This window comes from Heterocephalus glaber, unplaced genomic scaffold, assembly GCF_053883595.1.
Source record: "Heterocephalus glaber isolate CG9 unplaced genomic scaffold, H.glaber_assembly_v1.0 deba00001428, whole genome shotgun sequence".
Lineage (NCBI taxonomy): Eukaryota > Metazoa > Chordata > Mammalia > Rodentia > Bathyergidae > Heterocephalus > Heterocephalus glaber.
Window position 1 is genome coordinate 17,694,821 of NW_028258293.1, and position 18,685 is coordinate 17,713,505.

General features: G+C 44.0%; 1 protein-coding gene across 2 annotated transcripts in view; it reads right to left on the reverse strand.

The window, feature by feature from the left end:
• The window catches only part of Parva (parvin alpha), a 154,007-nt gene that overhangs the window by 36,954 nt on the left and 98,368 nt on the right, over positions 1 to 18,685 (reverse strand). For both annotated transcript variants that reach the window (XM_004851438.4, XM_004851437.4), the window contains exons 2-4: positions 15,368 to 15,457; positions 15,218 to 15,288; positions 12,590 to 12,692 (exon numbers count right to left, since the gene is read on the reverse strand). In XM_004851438.4, the coding sequence (XP_004851495.2) occupies positions 12,590 to 12,692; positions 15,218 to 15,288; positions 15,368 to 15,457 (264 nt within the window). The remainder of the gene's footprint in view (positions 1 to 12,589; positions 12,693 to 15,217; positions 15,289 to 15,367; positions 15,458 to 18,685) is intronic.

Sequence of the window (18,685 nt, forward strand, 5' to 3'; positions counted from 1 at the left end):
TCCTTTTCCTGACAAGGTTGGCTAAAGGTTTGTCAATTTTGTTGATTCTTTCAAAGAACCAACTCTTGGCTTCATTGATTTTTTGTATCATTCTCTTAGTCTCCATTGCATTGATTTCTCCTCTGATATTTATAATTTCCTCCCTTGTATGAGCTTTGGAGGTGTTCTGCTCTTCTTTTCTTAGAAGCTTGAGGTTCAGCATCAGGTTGTTTAATTGGGTTCGTTCTGTTTTCCTAATGTGCATATTCACTGCTATGAATTTCCCTCATAAGACTGCTTTCATTGTGTCCCATAGATTCCAATATGTTGTATTGTCATTGTCATTTAATTGAAGGAACTGTCTGATTTCTTCTTTAATTTCCTCTGTGACCCATTGATTATTCAGAAGTGTATTGTTCAATTTCCACGTGTTTATGAAATTTTTTGAGTTTCTTTTGCTATGGATCTCCAATTTCATGGCACTATGGTCTGATAATATATAGGGGATAACTTCAATTCCTTTGCACTTACTTAAACATGTTCTATGTGTGAGTATGTGGTCTATTTTGGAGAATGACCCATGTGCAGCTGAGAAGAATGTGTATTCTGATTTTGTGGGGTGGAAGACTCTGTAAACATCTGTTAAGTTCATTTGTTCAAGAGTTCGATTGAGTTCTAGTATTTCATTACTTATTTTTTGTCTAGTTGATCTATCTATTTGTGACAGTGGGGTGTTGAGGTCCCCCACTACAATTGTATTAGTGCATATATGACTTTTCATGTCTGTTAGTATTTGTTTTATATAGTTGGGTGCACTAGTGTTTGGTGCATAGATATTTATGATTGTCATCTCTTCCTCTTGGATTCTTCCCTTTACAAGGATGTAGTGTCCTTCTTCATCTCTCTTAATCAGTGTTGGTTTGAAATCTACTTGATCTGCAAAGAGGATAGCTACTCCTGCTTTTCTTCAGGTTCCTGTCACATGGAGTATTGTTTTCCACCCTTTAACTTTCAGTCTATGAGTTTCCTTTTGAATTAAGTGTGTTTCTTGTATGCAGCATATTGTTGGATTTTGCTTCTTGACCCATTCTGCCAGTCTATTTCTTTTGATTGGTGAATTGAGACCATTAACCTTGATGGTTATAACTGAAACGTATTGACTTGTCATTGCCATGACTTTTTCTTTTTGTTGCGTTCTCCTCTTTTACATTTAATTCTTGTCATGCCAGATGGGTTCATTCTGCTTTGCTTCCTGGAGTTGTGATCCTCAATGTCTGTTCCTAGGATATTGTGTAAAATTCTTTGGAGTGCTGGTTTGGTATTCACAAAGTTCCTCAGGTGCTCTTTGTCATGAAAGTATCTTATTTCTCCATCCTTTTTGAAAGATAATTTTGCAGGGTACATCAATCTGGATTGGAGGCTGTTTTCTTTTAGGGCTTGGAATGTGTCACTCCAAGCTCTTCTTGCCTTGATGGTTTGCGTTGAGAAGTCTGCTGTGATTCTGATGGGCTTTCCTTTGTATGTGATTTGTTTCTTTTCTCTCACTGCTTGGAGAACTTTGTTCTTCTGTTGTGTTTCTAGAATCTTAACATTTATATGCCTATGTGTAGAGTTTTTTTGATCAAGGCTATTTGGAGTCCTATATGCCTCACTTATCTGTATGTCAAGCTCTTTTCCCTTGCTTGGGAAGTTTTCTGCCATTATTTCTGTGAAGAGATTTTTTATGTCATCTGCACTCTCTCCTGTTTCTTCATTGAGCCCAATCAGTCTTATGTTATTCTTCTTTGCATCATCTAGCAGCTGCTGGATTGATTTCTCATGTTCCTTTATAATTTGGAAGCAATTTTTCTTTTCCTGGTCACTAATTGTAATCTTATCTTCTATATCTGAAATTCTGTCCTCACATTGGCTCATTCTGCTATGTAGACTTTCAATGGAGTTTTTCATGTCCTGGAAATCTATTTGCATCTGTTTTATGGATTCCATTTGTTTCTTATGTTGGGATTCCATCATGTTCCTGAGCTCCTCTCTAGATTAATCATGTCTTGCACTAGGGGCACAATTTCTCCTGTTATCTGAGAAATTATTTCTGATTTCATTTTTTTCAGATCCCCTTTTGTTGCTAGTTCAGTGGGTCCAGGTGGTTGAGTATCAGAGTGTTCCATCTCATTTCCCTTTGAGGTTGCTGTAGGTGATCTGGAAGTCTGGTTTTGAGACTTATTTACGTGTTTTCTCATTTTGACTGGGGCAGGGGGCTGTTCGCGCCTGCATGGATTACCTCCTCTGAGCTGGGTGAGGTGGGACAGGGCTGGGAGCAGCAGTAGGGATGGTGACCCAAAAGCCCTTTCCTGTGGGCTGGGAGCAGTGGGAGGGATGGTGGCCAGGAAGCCCCTTCCTCTGGACCAGGAGCAGTGGGAGAGCAGCTCAGAAGCCCCTACCTCTGGGCCAGGAGCGGTGGGAGGGATGGTGGCCTGGAAGCCCCTTCCTCTGGGCCAGGAGCAGTGGGACAGAAGGTGGTCCAAAAGCCCTTTCCTCTAGGCTGGGAGCAGCGGGAGGGATGGTGACCAGGAAGCCCCTTCCTCTGGACCAGGAGCAGTGGGATGACGGCTCAGAAGCCCCTACCTCTGGGCCGGGAACAGTGGGACTCAGTACCTTGGTGTGGTGGTCTGGTGTCCTCTGCGTCTTTGTAGTGTGGAACCAGGTGGCTGCCTGTCTGCAGCAGGGTGATTTGGTGTCTTCCTTAATTACTATTTTCATCTACTTACTAAACATCACGATGACCTCAGGTCACTTTGACTATAATCATGTATTTCCTCACTTATGTGCTATAGTTGTGTGGGATTCTGATTCTACTTTCTTTTTTCTTTTTTTTTTGAGATAGGGTCTATATGTACTTCAGGCTGGCCTCGAACTCACAATGCCTTATACTTGCAGGGATCCTCCTGCCTCAGACCCCAGAGTGCTGGGATTATAGGCACATACCATCATGTCTATCTTCATTTAAAAAAATTAACATATTAGACATTACTGTGATTCTTTTCATTCATTTATGGCTTTTATCTACCTACTAGATGATCTTTCCTATTTTTAATTGCATTCTACATGTTTCTTTTGTTTTCACTTTTCTTCTTCCTACTGTAGACCCTAGAAATTCCTTTTATGAAGGTCTGTTGGTAGTAAACCCTCTACGTTTCTGTTTGATAACAATGACTTTATTTTCTTCTTACTTTTCAAGGCATAGTTTTTTGCTGGGTATAAATTTTAAGTTGATAATTTTTAGGCATTTTGAAGATAATCATTTCAATATCCTTTGTCTTTTATTGTTTTTATTGTTTTTATTGTTTCTGAAAGCTATCTTTTCTAACTACTTTGAATCATTTCTTTGTTTTCAGTTCTCTTAGTTTTCATGTGAAATGTATAGGTATAGATTCTCACTATTCTATGTGGAGTTCACTGAGCATCCTGAATTTGAGAATTCATATATTTCATCAATATTAGAACATTCTTTTATTGTGGCTTTAATATTAGGATACTCTATTCCTTTTTTCCTTCTAGAATTCCAATTAGCCATATGTTGGACCTTCTTAGAATATCTTCTATGTTCTTAAATTCTCTTTCTTGTTCTTTAGCCTATCATCTAAGTACAGTCTAGATGATTTCTTCCAGGTTATTAATTCCTTCAGCTTTATTCTATTGTTTTTAATTTCATTACATCTACCTGTCCAGTTTTGACAGTTTCTTTTTCTTTTATCATCCTTTCCATAACTTCTTAAAACATTTTGACAAATTAAACGTGTTTATTTTACATTCCATAACTGTGCAGTTCATAATATTTACAATATTTGAGGGTTAAATCTATGGTTCACTGTTCCTGTTGACAATACTCATGGTATCCTGTTGCTCATGATTTCGTGATTTCTGATTTTGAGCTTATTTTCCTTGGAATTTTATCTCTGGGAGTTCTTTGTGGCCTGGGTTTAGTGTTCATTCTAGTAACTGGGGACAACTTTTAACCAAATTTTTATCTTAGGGCTTTTCAAGCTTATTAAAGTAGTGTGAATCCTAGCACTAAATCTGTGTTAGTACAGACTTCTGATAATGAATGATCAGGGCAGACTTTTTCTTTTCTTTTTTTGTTTCATTTACATCCAAGTCTGAGACAGACATTTATTTTTATTGCCTCTCTCTGTGCAACAAAGTTTTCTAGTTTACCTACTGAAATATTTGCCCTTCAAAGACTCTAGCTTCATTCACTGGTCTCTGATCCAATCATTTTCCTGATCAGACCCTACTCAGGCTTCTTTTCTTGACCCTGTATGTGAACCCCATTAAACCTCAGGCTGAAAATCATTAGGAATTTGCTCTTATCCCACTGGATTTACACTTTCATGCTGTTTTTGGAATCAGAAAAATTTTCTTCTTTTACAGCAGTTTATCCATGCCATACAAAATTTAGCTTTTAAAAGTTTATCTAGATTTTTAAAATGTGCTGTACCAAGAAGATATGAGAAACTAAGCATCCACAATTCTGAAGATATAAACTGATTTTTGTAGCTTATTACATTACTAGAACCTCTGAAACACAATAGTGCTAACAGCCAGTATTTCTGACCTGTTCCTAATATCATGTCTTTGCTATTCAACTATTTACTATGTTCACTATTAGATTTTAATGGTCTTTATCACATGTAGGTAGTTTCCTTTTCTTCCTGTTTCACTTGGGGTGGCTGTTAGAAATGTATCAAATATTATTTGGTATCACCAAATTCAGTAAAACTGAATCAGTTTTTGAATTCAGTAAAAATTCAGTAAAACTGAATCAGTTTTACTCTGAAATTTATATGTACTCAACCACTTATGTTTGATAATATCTAACATGGAAAAAATCAAGCTGTAACTGTCTATTCCTCTCTATTGAAACCCCAACTTTCCTAGTCCCTTTCCATGCAGATTATTACCAGATATTCCATGAATACACAATATGTCACACACACACAGCCTACATATGGCTTTCACCATGCTTTTTTAACTTAGTAAGGCATTTTAAAGAGCTTTTCTACTATTTATTGAGAAAGGAAGAATAATAAGCTTTCATCTGGGACTTGAGTTTTTCGGATATGAGAAAATGCCTCTTCCAATTTAAGAACAATAGTTATGTGTCATCATCAGCAATCCTAGAATCAATAATAATTATAGCAGGAACTTTGGTGTCATACTGCCCAACAGAACTTCTGGCTATGAGGGAAATAAATATTCATGTCTTCACTGTTCAATACGGCAGCCACAAGCCATATGTATCCACTGGAACTTGGAATGTAGCCAGTGTGGTGGAATAAATAGATTTTCATGTATAGTGTATCTTTTTTTCTTTTTTTTTGAGACAAGGTCTCACTATGTAGTTCAGGCTGTCTTCAAACTCATGGTAATCCTCCTGCCTCAGCCTCCCAAGTGCTGGGATTATAAGTGCCACCATACCAAGCTAGATTTTAAAAATTTTAATTAGCTTTTAACATCTTCACACAGCTAGTGGTTATTGAATTGAGGAGCTCAGGTCTAGAGGTTTTATAGGTTATCTTCCTGATTTTTCAGAAGAGTGACATGAGCTGCAGAGAAAGTGCTAGTGATGAAACCAAGACTGGAAATCAGATTTACTTTGTCTTTATTCCTGTCTCAATTTTAGCAAGCTGCTATTTCAGCCCAAGCATTTTTAAGCATGGGAAGCAACTCTCAAAGGTAATGTGGCCAAACTTCAAGATGCTGCTTTTCCTGGGGTTCACAGAGTCACCCTCACTCGGCACACCCCAGGTAGAGATAGCTGGCTCTCTCTAGCTGCTCATGCCCTGTATCCCTAGGCCCTCTTAAAGATGTCCTTATCCACTCTGCTACTCCTGTAGTCCAGCATCCTGGAAGGATGCTCCTTGCTGGTGTTTCCCCCAGTGCCACTCTCTACACAGCCCCCCTACTATCCCAGCTTATCTTTCCAGCCACATTGCTTTGCTTGTGAGTCATCAGCAGTTATGAAGTCTTAGCTCAAGGTCCTCTATAAGATGGGCCACATCCCCTTTATTTGACATCAACTTTTTTTTTTTAAGGTACTGGGGATCGAACTCAGGTCCTTGAGCTTGAGCAGCAGGCAGCAAAACCACTGAGTTAAATCCCCGGCCCTTGACATCAACTTTCATTTTGGAACAGTTCTCAGATTTACAGAAACGTTGCAAAGATAGTGCAGATGGTTCTGGCCTGCCCCGACCTCAGATTCTGACTGTTCAATCACTGTTCTGATGATGTCAACATCGCTGCCTGCTTTATTCAGATCTCTCTAGTTTCTCCTGAGCATCTGTCCAGGATGCCACGTGTATCCTCCATGTCTCCTTTGGTTCCTGTGTTTGATGATAGTCTTTCGTTAGTTTTTGTGACCTTGACCGTTTTGAGGAGTGCTGGCTTTTCCCTGCATCTTTCTCATGGAGAGATGGGCTTTGGGTTTGGGGGAGGAGGCCCACAGAGGTGGAGTGCCCTTCCGTCACTGCCTTCCGCTCCCCAATCACTGGGACCCACTCACTAAACTCAGCTGCCTCGAGTGGTAGAGGGTTAACCTCTGTCTCCTTAGTGGGGCTGCATCTATGGAAACCATTTAGAATGCTTTTATGAGGAACTTGTCTTTTTGTTCCCATTTATTCATTTACTCAGTTATTTATATCAGGAGGGACTTGAGGGTATTCATTTTATTTTTTTTATTTTTTATTTTTTAGGTATTCATTTTATTTTTATAGTTTTTATTTTTTATTAGTACATGTTTGCAGTACATAATGTTTACATTCTCTGTGGGGAGTTGGTACATGTACACAACACATCTTAATTCTTTTCTCATCCCCTTCCCATTTGAGAAAGATCTATCTCCCTACTTCCTATTATTTATCTTTTATTTTGCTCTTTATTTATATTTTGGGTTTCTCTCATAAAAGGAACTATGCATTATTTAGGTGTCTGTGTCTGATTTATTTAACTTAATACCATGGTCTCAAAGTGCCTTCATTTTCCTACAGATGAATCAAGTTCAGCCTGCATGGCAGAAGGGTATTTATTTTAGACTTTGGGTTACACGCTGATATTATTGCTCTTCCCCGCTGATACTAGCCCTGGCCATTGGTAGCTCTTTCAGGTTGGTCTTAGATGTTTTTACCACATAGATCCATCTATATATGTGCCTTTTGGTTTTGGTCCTCCTCTTTCTCCCCCTCCCCCCCCCCTCCTCCTCTTCTTTCGTTTTAGTGCTCATTTTTTATATTTGTAGCCCCAGTCCTAAAATGAGACATTTTAAAAGATGCTCTGGTTCCTGTTATTTGAGATAATGTTAGAAGCCAAGATCTCAGCACAGGATTTCAGCTTCTTTGTTAGCTACACATCCCACTCAACCAATGCTGATGGCCACCCAGCTACTTGCTCTTTGTTTCTACAGCATTCTCCCTCTACTCACAGCAAAGTCAACTGGGGCTTCCAGGAATTCTTTGTTATTGCTGGCTAGGATGTGCTCCCTTTTCCTTATCTGATTGAAATTCTGCTCCTTCTGTAGGGCTCCATTCAAAATGCCCCTCTTTCATGAAGCCTTTCCTAAACACCTACTCAATATCCCATAGCCCTTTGTACTACCACACTGTGAGGAACCTGAATACAGCACAATGTCATATTTACTTTTAGATCCCTAAACCCAGCAGTTAGCATATGGTAAACCAAATGATTTTTACTTAGTGAATCTTACTTGGTTAGGTTAAGATCAGTGTAAAATTCACTCTATAGAGTACATCCGGGAAAAGGAGAACCACACATACACACACAACACAAAACAACCCTTCTATAGATATTTAGGACTAAGGGGTCCTTCTTGGTCTCATGGCCCGGGATGCCCTGTTTCAGTCATGTTACTATGCAACTCAGAAGGAAGAACACTGTAACCTCAGCACTCTCACCCCTCAAAACAGGCCTTGTCTGTTCCCAGTACATGCACATGCTAAAAGATAAGGCTCAGTCAAATAAAATGCATTATAAAGAAACTCACAGCCATTCCAAGTCAGGACACCTCGATAAGGAAAAGGCAGTGCCTCATGTTCAAATGGGCTTAGTAATTATGCTGTGAGGACATTTTCCGCCTAAGTCTTAGGGATACAAATCTAACAGGTCATCATGGATAGGGAAGCATCACTGAGATGCTTGGAAATGTGTCCCAACTTTGGAAGATTCTGTGACTTTCTTGTAGGCACCATGGGGCAACAGTAGCCTCTGGAGGAACTGTAGATGTTACCTACATCAGTCACCCCAGAAGTGAGTAATCCAGGGACAAGAATGGAGGTGAATCTTTGACATGGGGGAGGGGGCACTTCCTCATTTTGGGCTTTCGAGGGCTCTTGCTCTGAGGTGTAGAAAGGGCTAGAGCTGTTCCCATGACATGATAGGATGAGTGTCATAAAGAAGTAGGCCAACATCTGGTGTCTCCCTGGCAACAACCATGAACGCCATGTCAGGAGAAGCGGTTGCCATAGCAGAAGCTGTTGTACCCTTGGTCCCTCTGGATAGTGTTGATACCCCTTCTCAGTGCTTCCCGGCCCCCCTGCATTCACCTGGAGCCAGTTCCAGGCACAGTGCCTGTTCCTGCCTCCAGCCTGAGACTCTGTCCTCTGCCACCACAGGGGTACAGTTTGGAGGTTTCTATTTCCTGCTATACAGGAAAAACCCTCAACCTGTAGTTCTGGATACGATGCACAGAGAAGGAAATTTCAATTCTGTGGGATTCCTCCCCGAAATGCACAACCTTAATCTAGTCCTGAGAACATCAGCCAAGTCCAGACTGAGGGCCAGTCTACAAAATAACTGACCAGCACTCTTCAGAAGTACCACCCTCATGAAAGACATGGGAAGATTAAGGAACTGTTGTGAATTGAGAGAAAATTTGAGGACAAATGCAATGTGAGATCCTGGATTAGATCCTAGAACAAAACAAAACAAAAAAAGAAATCACATTAAAGGCTGGTGAACTCTGAATGAAGTCTGAGATGTGGTTAAGCATTGTTGTAAGGTTAATTCCTTAGTCTTGATACTGGGGCCACAGTCTGGAAGATCTTCCCAGTATTACCAAGGCAGGGAGCAGAATAATATAGAGAAAAGGATTTTGGAGCTAAAGGAGCTAAGAAAAATGAGAAGTTCTGAACTATGGGGGTCACAGCAGGGCTGGAGAATAATGGTAACAACAAATCCTACCCAGCACTTAAAGTTCCAGGTATCTTTTTATGGGTTTTATGCACTGATGGGGTGGCTTTGATGCACTTTACATAGGAGTACAGTTGTCACAACTTTTGACTGACAATAGGAGGAATGAAGGAGAGGGAGCAATTCAGGAAGACTCCTAGGTTTCCCACTGGAGCAAGTGGCTCTGAGGTGGTAATACCAGTCAATGAAGTGGGAAGCAGAATGGATGAGGTGGGAAGGAGGAAGACACACAGGCCAGTTTGGGGCAGGTTGGTTACCAGGGGCTGCGGGGCATCCAGATGGGGATGTCTGGAAGGCACTTAAACAATAACCTTGCGTTTCCTGAGGTAGAGACCTGAGAGTGACTATTGTAGAGGTGATGGCTCAAACCCATGGTGTCACCATTGGGGATGGCATCACCCAGGAAGCAGGTATGAAAGAAAAAGAAGAGGGCTGAGATGGAAATTGGGAAAACTCAATGATGACGGAAAGAGGAAGAGCACATGGAGAAGACAGAAAAGCGGGTGTCAGAGGCGGAGGAGAAGGAACTAGAACAGGATGAGGCCCACAGACCACCTGGCTGGGGAAGGTGCCACCCGAAGAGGAAGTCTGCATTGGTACTGATGATCTAGGCAGGAAAAGTCAGTGGAAAGATAAGGCAGATACAGGGAATGCTAAACGCTCTTTGAGTAGCCTGGGTACAGAAGAGGGAAGATGATAGAATAGCTGGAGGGGGCTCAAGGTCACAGAGGCTGCGCAAAGCTCTCTCCAGGCTGATCCTTCCCAGGAGCTCCTAATATGTCCTTTTGACTGCAAACTGTTTTGTTTCTTCCTGGGTGACCCACCTACATGTGTGTGTCCATCCTTACACCCTTACAGGTTCAAGTTTAAGTTCACAGAAGACATACAACCTCTGTAGTGAATCGCCTTTTTGACATAAAAGCTGAAGTCTGAAATAACCTTAATCTGATCCCAGGTGATGCCCAATTGGGCACCACACAGGGGAGATATGGGGCTGTTCTGTCACCATTCCTGGAGGCTGCAGGACTCCACGACCGCCATGCTCCATTACTCCGGGGCCTCGAGCTTCCCTTGCTTGGAAAGCCTAGCACGGAACATGTCACGACAGTTTCAGATCCTAACTGTAAGTTTGCTGGAGTGGTTAACAGTTGTATTGCTGGGGGGGATGCTCAATGAGGCCCACGGCTTCTCACACCTCCACGTGCCAAAGCTTTTTCATTTCTGTTCTGTATTCAGTTGGAGTGTACAACGTTTAAATATTAACACTCATTAATATTGATGTTTGAGTACCACATCAGTTTAGCTTCCTAGAAATTACTAGATTTTATATTAGCCATTCACTCACTCATTTAATATACATTGATTTAGTGCTGGAGAAGCCTGGATAAATAAATAAGATGGGGTTCTTCACCTTGAGGAGCCCACGTGTATTTATATAAATAGCTATAAGTGACTTGGAAAGTCTTAGAGTAAGGAATGTATATGTACTAAACGTGTGAGTGTGTGTGTGTATAGATTTGTACTTGTACAGGTCAAGTATTCCTTATCCAAAATGTGTGGGACCAGAAAAATCTGGTATTTTCCAGATTTGGGAATATCTGCCTATACATAATGAGATACTTTAAGGATGGGATTCAAGTCTCAACATAGAATTCATTTATGGTTCCCATACATCTGTGATACTTATACACAGCCTGAAGGGAGTTTTAAACAACAGTTTTGGTGCCCCTATAAGTCATCACATAGGATCAGGTGTGTGGAATTTTCCACTTGTGGTGTCAGCATTCAAAAAGTTTTGGATTTCCATATTAGAGATGCTCAACCTGTATATATGTGTGTATGTATGCACATGTACGGGCGGGTGTGTTCCCTCAGATATGTATATGGGGATGATGAACATAGCAAATTATTTGACCATCTCTTCTAGATGTGACTGTACTGGGTTTAAAAGTGAGCACGTAAAATTGGAAGGATAAGCAGTAATGATTTTCACCCATAGATAAAGGAGGATGAGCATGGTGAGAGTATCAGGGTATGAATATGCATGGTGTATGTAATAATGTAGCAATGGAGGACATAAAAATAATAAAACCAACAACAGTGGTTCCAGGCATTTATCGGCATTTACCAGGTGTCAGGCAGTTCTGAGAACTTTCCATACATTGCTGGAGCTGAGGGTGCAGACAGCTGGAGTTAGAATGGTGAGACATTCTGAATGTTATGCTAAGGGGTCTGGGAGGGGAGTCTCTGACAGTTCTCAGATAGGACTGGCAAGACTCGACTTGTGATATGGAAGATTCCTCAGCTAGGGGCAGAGGCAACAGAACAGAAGAGGTGAGATGGGAGGCAAAGTTGAGAAGCTTTCAACAGCTGGGACAAAAGCAAAGCAGACAAGTGAAACTGCCAACAAGGATGGATTGAGGAGAGATTTTTGAGGAAGAAGAAAGGGGCCTTGGGACACATGATCCATGAGACAGACTGTCATGGAGAGGGAAGAAGCACCTTTGGAGGAGTGGATGAACTCAGTCTAGGGGCATCCAGAGGGAGGTGGCTAGTGGGCAGCTCAGACTTGGAGTATGGGTCTGCAGGGGGAAGTCTGGGGCAGAGATCAAAGGAGGAGCAGCGAGGAAACCCCTTCATTCAAGATGGATTTGTCCTTACGTTTTGTTACTGTGAAGCAACACAAGGGTACACACTTGCATGCATAGAGGTACATACTCAAACATACTGTCATCCAGCCCAGAGGGACACACACACAGGTCCACAGATGACACAGAAACACATCCCTAGGTCACAGAAGGACACACACATACACGTCCACAGATCACAGGAACATATACACACAGGTCCATAAATCAGAGGGACAGACATGCACACTTAGCCACAGACACAGGACCATAAATCGCAGAGGGACACATACATACATGTGTCCATAAGTCACAGAGCCATACACACTCATCACAGAAGAACACATACATACGTGTCTACAGATCACAGAGGAATATAAACACTCACATAGTCCACAGGCAGCAGAGGGCTGTGCACACATAGCCATGGATCACAGGATGCACATACCCCACATGTAAATACACCTAGAGAGGCCACAACTGCATAAGTGTCCAGACTGGGGGAGCCCTGTTTTCCAGCTATACAGTGGGCTCTTTTCATTTACCCGGCAGATGACCCTGAACTCCTAAGGGGCATGGGCCCAGCTGGTCATCAGACTCACTCTGCAGCTCCTCCATGTAAAACAGATCCCAAAGGTCCCACTACTCTGCCCCCTCCAGGTGAGCACAGCACCCACCTCACCGGGACCCAGTGACCATCCATGCCACGCTCAACACACTCCTACCGAAGAGCTTCTGCAGGACTTGTCCATCGTATAAATCTTCAGCCAGGTCTTTCACAATGATTCTCTCTCCAACCAGCACATCATTGATCCAGTCAATTAATACCTCCAGAGAAAGAATAAGAGAAGAGTCATGGGGTATTTTCATACAGACCAGCTTTTGTATCCTAGACAACTAAGGTCTAAATGAACTGTTCTTTCAAGACAGCAGAGTGACTCATGGGCCCCAGTGCCACAGGCAGGCAGGTGACAGTGCGAGTCTGGAGGCCCTGTGTGTTTGCGGGTGTCAGCCCTCCAGGGGTCTCTGCTGATCTCTTCTGGCCCCATCGCTCTTTCCCTAACAGCGAGCAACACTCTCAGCGCAGGTGGGCTCTGGTGCTACACAAATGGGTTGAAATCCAAGCTCTACCTACCGGTTTGGGTGTCACTGTCATTGATGAGTGTGTGTGTGCTCCTCTGGCATCTATGAATGTGTGTCCACTCCCCTGTGAACTATGGTGGGTGCACCCATTTCTCATCTAGAGATGCAGCACTCTGTCATCTATGAACTCGTGTCTGTGTAGATCGATGATCTAGCTACCTTCCTGAGCCTCTGCTTCCTATCTCTAAAACACAATGAGAGTATCTTCCATGTTAGGTGGTAGAAAAGAATTACCAAGTAACTTGATTAAAACCAGATCTGATTCACATATAAAGCACGCTCCCATGAGGACAGTGGGTGAGGTGGCTGCTATAACCCCCATCCTCGGGAGGGCTGGACAAATGGAAGGAAACAGGCTTGCCCAAGGTCACAGAGCTCACAGCTAGAGAGAGCAGAAGGTCCCTGGTCTGCCAGCTCAAGAGTGTGTGTCTCCTGGTCCTCAGCAGCTGTCACTAGCCGAGGCCTGCATGTGCCAGGCACTGAGTGGAGGCACTGCATTTGATATTCCATTTCATTAACACACACAACACCCTCGGGAGGCATGTGGCACCAGCTCTGTTTTTCAGGTAAGGAAACAAGGGTGTACACTGCTTTGTCTTGTAATTTTCCTTTTTTTTTTTTAACTAAGACAGTATTTATATATAATCAAATCGTCTCAGTCGCTTTCCTTATTACTGATACACAGTACCAACACCCATAACTTAAAGGAGGAGAGGTTGATTTTAGCTCATGTTTCAGTGCATAGTTGGCCGGCTCCAAGGCAGGATGACATGGCAGAGGGGTTGGGGGAGGACAGCTGCTCACTTCATGGCAACCAGGAAGCAGACAGCACAGGGAGGAGCCAGGAAGGGACATACACTCTTCCAGGTCACGCCCCCAGTGATCTGCCTCTTCCAGACCCCACCTCCCAACAGTAAGTCAGCCACACCACCCCCATAATCCAGTCACCTTCCGAAGGTCTCACCTCTGAGCCCATGAGGTTTTAGGGGGACACCTCAGATCTAAACTACAGCACAAATAATCCAGTTTTATGCATAAAGGGTTGAGTTCCGATCACTACCCAGTTGGGTGATCCCCAACACAACCCTGACACAACAGTTCCCTCTCCCTAGGAGCTGATGGTGGTAATTACTGAGCACCAGGCACAGCCTGTATCCAACACAGTAATTCCCCATCTGTCCTGGAGAGGTCTGTTGGGGAGTGAAACAGTCAACCCTTCTCAGGGTTGAGGAGTCCGTGGTGCTAAGGGAAGGTGGAGGGGCCCTCATCTCATTGGAGAAGATTCTGTAAACACTAGGAGCTAACCCCGATGATAGTGTTTAAAAGGGAAAAGCAGCCTAGATATGGAAAAATCAAAGCTCTCCCTGGCAGTGAGGTAGTCACCTGCAGAGTGATGCTATGGCCTTGGACAACACCTGAGGGCTCAGGCGTTCCTGCAGCAATGTGCATCTCCAATCTCCTCTGTGGAACTGAGCCCAGGTGCAGGTCTGGTTGGGGAGACCAGCTGAGCCGGTCAGAACTCACGCTGACAGGTCTCCCTGCTCCGAGGTCTCCTAGGCAGTGAGCAGCACAGCCCCTTCTAGCACGGGGCTAGACCCTGTCCGGTGCCCCCGCTCACTGTGGCCCAACACCCTGGAGAGGCACAATGGCAGGTAGAGCCTCAACCCACAGCTGTCCCCAGGGAGAGGCTCAGGGTCCCAGTGGACCAGAGCAGCCATCTGTGGGTGCAGCACTGGTGACATCAGAGGGGCCAGATGTCCCACATGCACAAGCCAGCCTACCCATGGACTCAGATTAGGGCCCAGCGTACAGAGTTGCATGGCCTCCAGCCCTGGCCACCTTCTTTCTGCTACCTCCTTGCACTCTAGGGTAAGGCAGAGACGTAGGCAGGAAACAGATAGAAGGGATATTTATCCACCTCCTCTAAGAAGACTGACTGTCCTGATCTGGAAAATGCGGGTGATACTACTTCGTAGGGTGCTTTCGAGGGTCCTTGAGAAAAGCAGTAAAGGATGTTGTGAACGCTCAGATCCTGGCCAGGGTGAGCTCCTTGGTCCTGACTTCTTGGATGGTAAGACCAACATTCTGCATGAGGCATTTGTCAGGTCAGAGGGCCTGAATGAGGGCGACACTGCTGTGACTGCATAAAACAGCTGCTCCATGGACACCTGCTGAGGGGGAGGGCCAGGAAGCCTCTCCCAGCTTCTTACCTTCATCAGTTCTTGGAGTTTGGGGTCGCTGCGTGAGTTTGGATCTACCATCGTCCGCACTTCATTCTCCTCTTTAAAAAGAAAAAGCATTGAGTAGCATGGATGTGCAGAGAGGCATTGAGCTCATGCAAAGGGGCGAGAGGCAATTACCCAGCATGGTGTCCTCAGGGTCCAGCTCGAAGGGGATGGGGCTGAGGGGCAGGTTGATGGCATTCATGCCCTCCTCCTGAAGCTCTGAGACTGAAAGGCAAGGAAGAGCTGGTCATTTTCAGCCGACAGACCATGGCGTGGGGGGGGGGGGGCTTGGATCTGGGCAGCACACGTATTTGATATTGATATCGAGGAAAAGTCCCATCAAGGTTAGATTACAGCTGTTACTCAGCCTGCCATCGATTCGTGGCTTCTCCTTGCTAAAAGGATCTAATTATTCTCTTAATCTTACCTCTTCTGCCTGTCATCTCCCTGGCTTTCCTAAGAAATGGGAAGGTCTTCCTGGGCCTAGTGGCACAGGCCTGTAACTCCAGCACTCTGGGAGCCAGTGGCAGAAGGGGCTCAAGTTCGAGCCCAGCCTGGGAATTCAGTGACTTGGTAAAGACCCAGTCTCAAAAATATGCCCTGGGGATGAGGTTCCATGCCAAGGCCCTGGGTACACTAATCCCCAGTACAGGAAAAAAAAAAAAGTGTATATATATATGGAAATCTTGCCAGTACAGAAATCTGCCTCCTCTCGGAAAAGACTTTGGGATGAACAGAAGTGAGGTGGGCTCACTGGTACATGGTGGGCACCCAGTGACTGCTTCCTGACTGGATGAACGAGGTCACTGAGTTCAGGCTGGGTTGAAGGCGAGCTTTGCCACCCTCAGTTCACATCTGTCCTGGCTTCTCCAGCCCCTAGGCCAGGGACTGCATCAGGACACCTCCGTCCCGGCCCTTCCCTGGGCTCTGGTGCAGGCCCGTGAGCTCTCAGGGTTGTGGGACCTGGGGCCAGGTGAGCTCACATCTCCAGTGTTTCCTCTGCTGAAAATGCAGAGTCCCCCTGGATGACCAGTGTGCACTTTTCAAATCCTAGAAATTTACAATTCCATTTTCTTCAAGAAACGTTGCAAAGGGTCAATGACCACTCAAGACTGGGCAGCCTACTCTTCCACAAGCACCCACCCCCAAGGAGCCCTGGTAGAAAAGCCCCACCACCCACCCTGCTGTGAGATGGGCACTAGCTGAGTGCTGACCTTGGATTACTCCTCCTGAGAGCCAACTCACAGCCCCTTACTTTTCATCAATTAAGCACCAAAAGACCACTTTTGCTGAAGGTGTTGGTCACCAAGAGGTTCTTAAGGAGCTAATATGGCAGCTGCCACCAACCTTAATAAAAGCAACGACCCATCTTTCCATTTAACTTCTTTCTTTTTATCGACTCTGGCCTCCCTGATGGCCAGCATAGGTTTGCAAGAACTCTTAAGCACAAGGCAGCCACTTACAAAGAGTTCTTTCATATCAGCACACTCTGGATGGGGAATGATCCTGCCTAACAGAGGGGGCAAAGCAGATACTAGTGTTCACTCCTTTACAGTAAACCCTTGACAGTCATGTGGGACATCACCCAGGGACTGTCTCTAATCTCCAAATTCATAGACCTCCAGCATTCTGTAGAATTCTTGTCCACAAAATACGACCGAAAGATATAGGTGATAACTTCAAAGCTTTAACGATTTTGGAAGGAAACGACTGCATTTGTTTTCTAGCTAAGTATACCTGCTTCCTTTTACTTCTACAATTTCTTCTAATATCTCCTCTAAGTCTAGCAGATTGCTCTCTTTTCCAGGCTATTTCTCATAAAGAGATACCACTCTTTTTTTTTTGGAAATAGGGTCTCACTAAGTTGCCCAGGCTGGCCTTGAACTTGTGATCCTTCTGTCTCAGCCTCCTGAGATGCTGAGATTACAGGTATGTACCACCATGCCCAGGGACACACAATTGTGCATGCAATGAGCAGTGGAAGTTGTGCTTAAATATGAATGCAAGGCTGAGCTCCTAGCTGGGGAAAAAGCTTGTGGCTGCCCAGGACCTCCTCTCCTCTAGCTATGTTCTCCCTGCAGGTCTGTGCTGTCTTATATAGTAGCCACAAGCCACTTGTGCTGATTAAGTTTCAGTGAAATAGATACTCAGTTCCTTAATTGCACCAAGCACCTTCTAATGCTCAGTGGCCTCTATTTGGTTGATGCCTACTGTCCCGGGCAGGTATGGAACATTTCCCATGTCACAGGAAGTTCAGGTGGATGGTGTGGTCCAAGGGAAGCCCATTTATCTAAACGCTGAGGACATCCACATTTAAAACTCCAGCCCAGACCTGACCCTAAATTACAGGCTTACGAATTTTAACTGCGCACTCAGTCTCAAAAAGTCTCAAAACAGAACCCTCATACCACCAGACAGCACAAAAGCAAACCTGTTCTCTCCCACCCTTACTTCCTAGATGGGACTATTGGTTGCACAAAGGTTCAAGCCCAAAATCCAAGGGATCATCAAGTTCTCCTTTTTCCTTAACCTTTCGCATGCAATTGATTGGCAAGTTTTCTAGGTTCCACCTCTACACCAGGACCAGACCACTTCTATTCCTGCCTGACCACTGTCTTGGTTCTGATCTTCAGTATGTTTCACCTGGACCACCACTACCACGTTCTCTTGTGTTTCCCTACCTACTTGACACAGTGTGAATAAGATGTAAATAGAATCACACGTTCTCCTGCTTTCAACTTTCCTGGGGTTTTTCATCACACTCAGAATAAACCCTGACTCTGTACTGTGACTTACATGACCCTCTGATTAGCCTTCTGCCTCCCTTTCATGTTTTATTTTCTTGGTAGGTCTCATCACAATTTGAAATAATTATTATTGCTATGTCTGTCATCTATTTCCCCCCACCAGAAGGTAAGCTGAATGAGGACTGGTATTTTTTTTTTTTTCTGTCTTTTGAGACCGGGTTTTGCTATGTAGTACAGGCTGGCCTTGAACTTGTGACGATCCTCCTGCCTCAGCCTCCTGAATACAGGAGGGAGTGGCACTTTTTATCTTCTATTCACTATTAGATCCCAAAGAGGCCATATGGTATAGTGGTGAGGAGCCAGATGGCCTAGAAGCAAATCCAGGATCTGCCACTTACTAGCCATGTGACCCTGGGCAAATTCACCACCCTTTTGTGCCTCAGTTTCCCCATCTACAAAATGGGAGTGATGATAATACTGCCAATCTCCTAAGGTTGCTAGGAAGATTAAATGAGTTAACCTATGTATTCAGAAGACTGCCTGGTACCTGGTCAGAGCTATGTAAATTTATGCTGCTGTTATAACTGGCTATTATTAAAATAATACCTTGAGCATAGTGTGCCCTAGAGAAATATTTGCTGAATAAATAATCAGAATGTTAAGACCACTCTTCATCGGCACAGGCTATGTGTAGAGGCAGCATTTG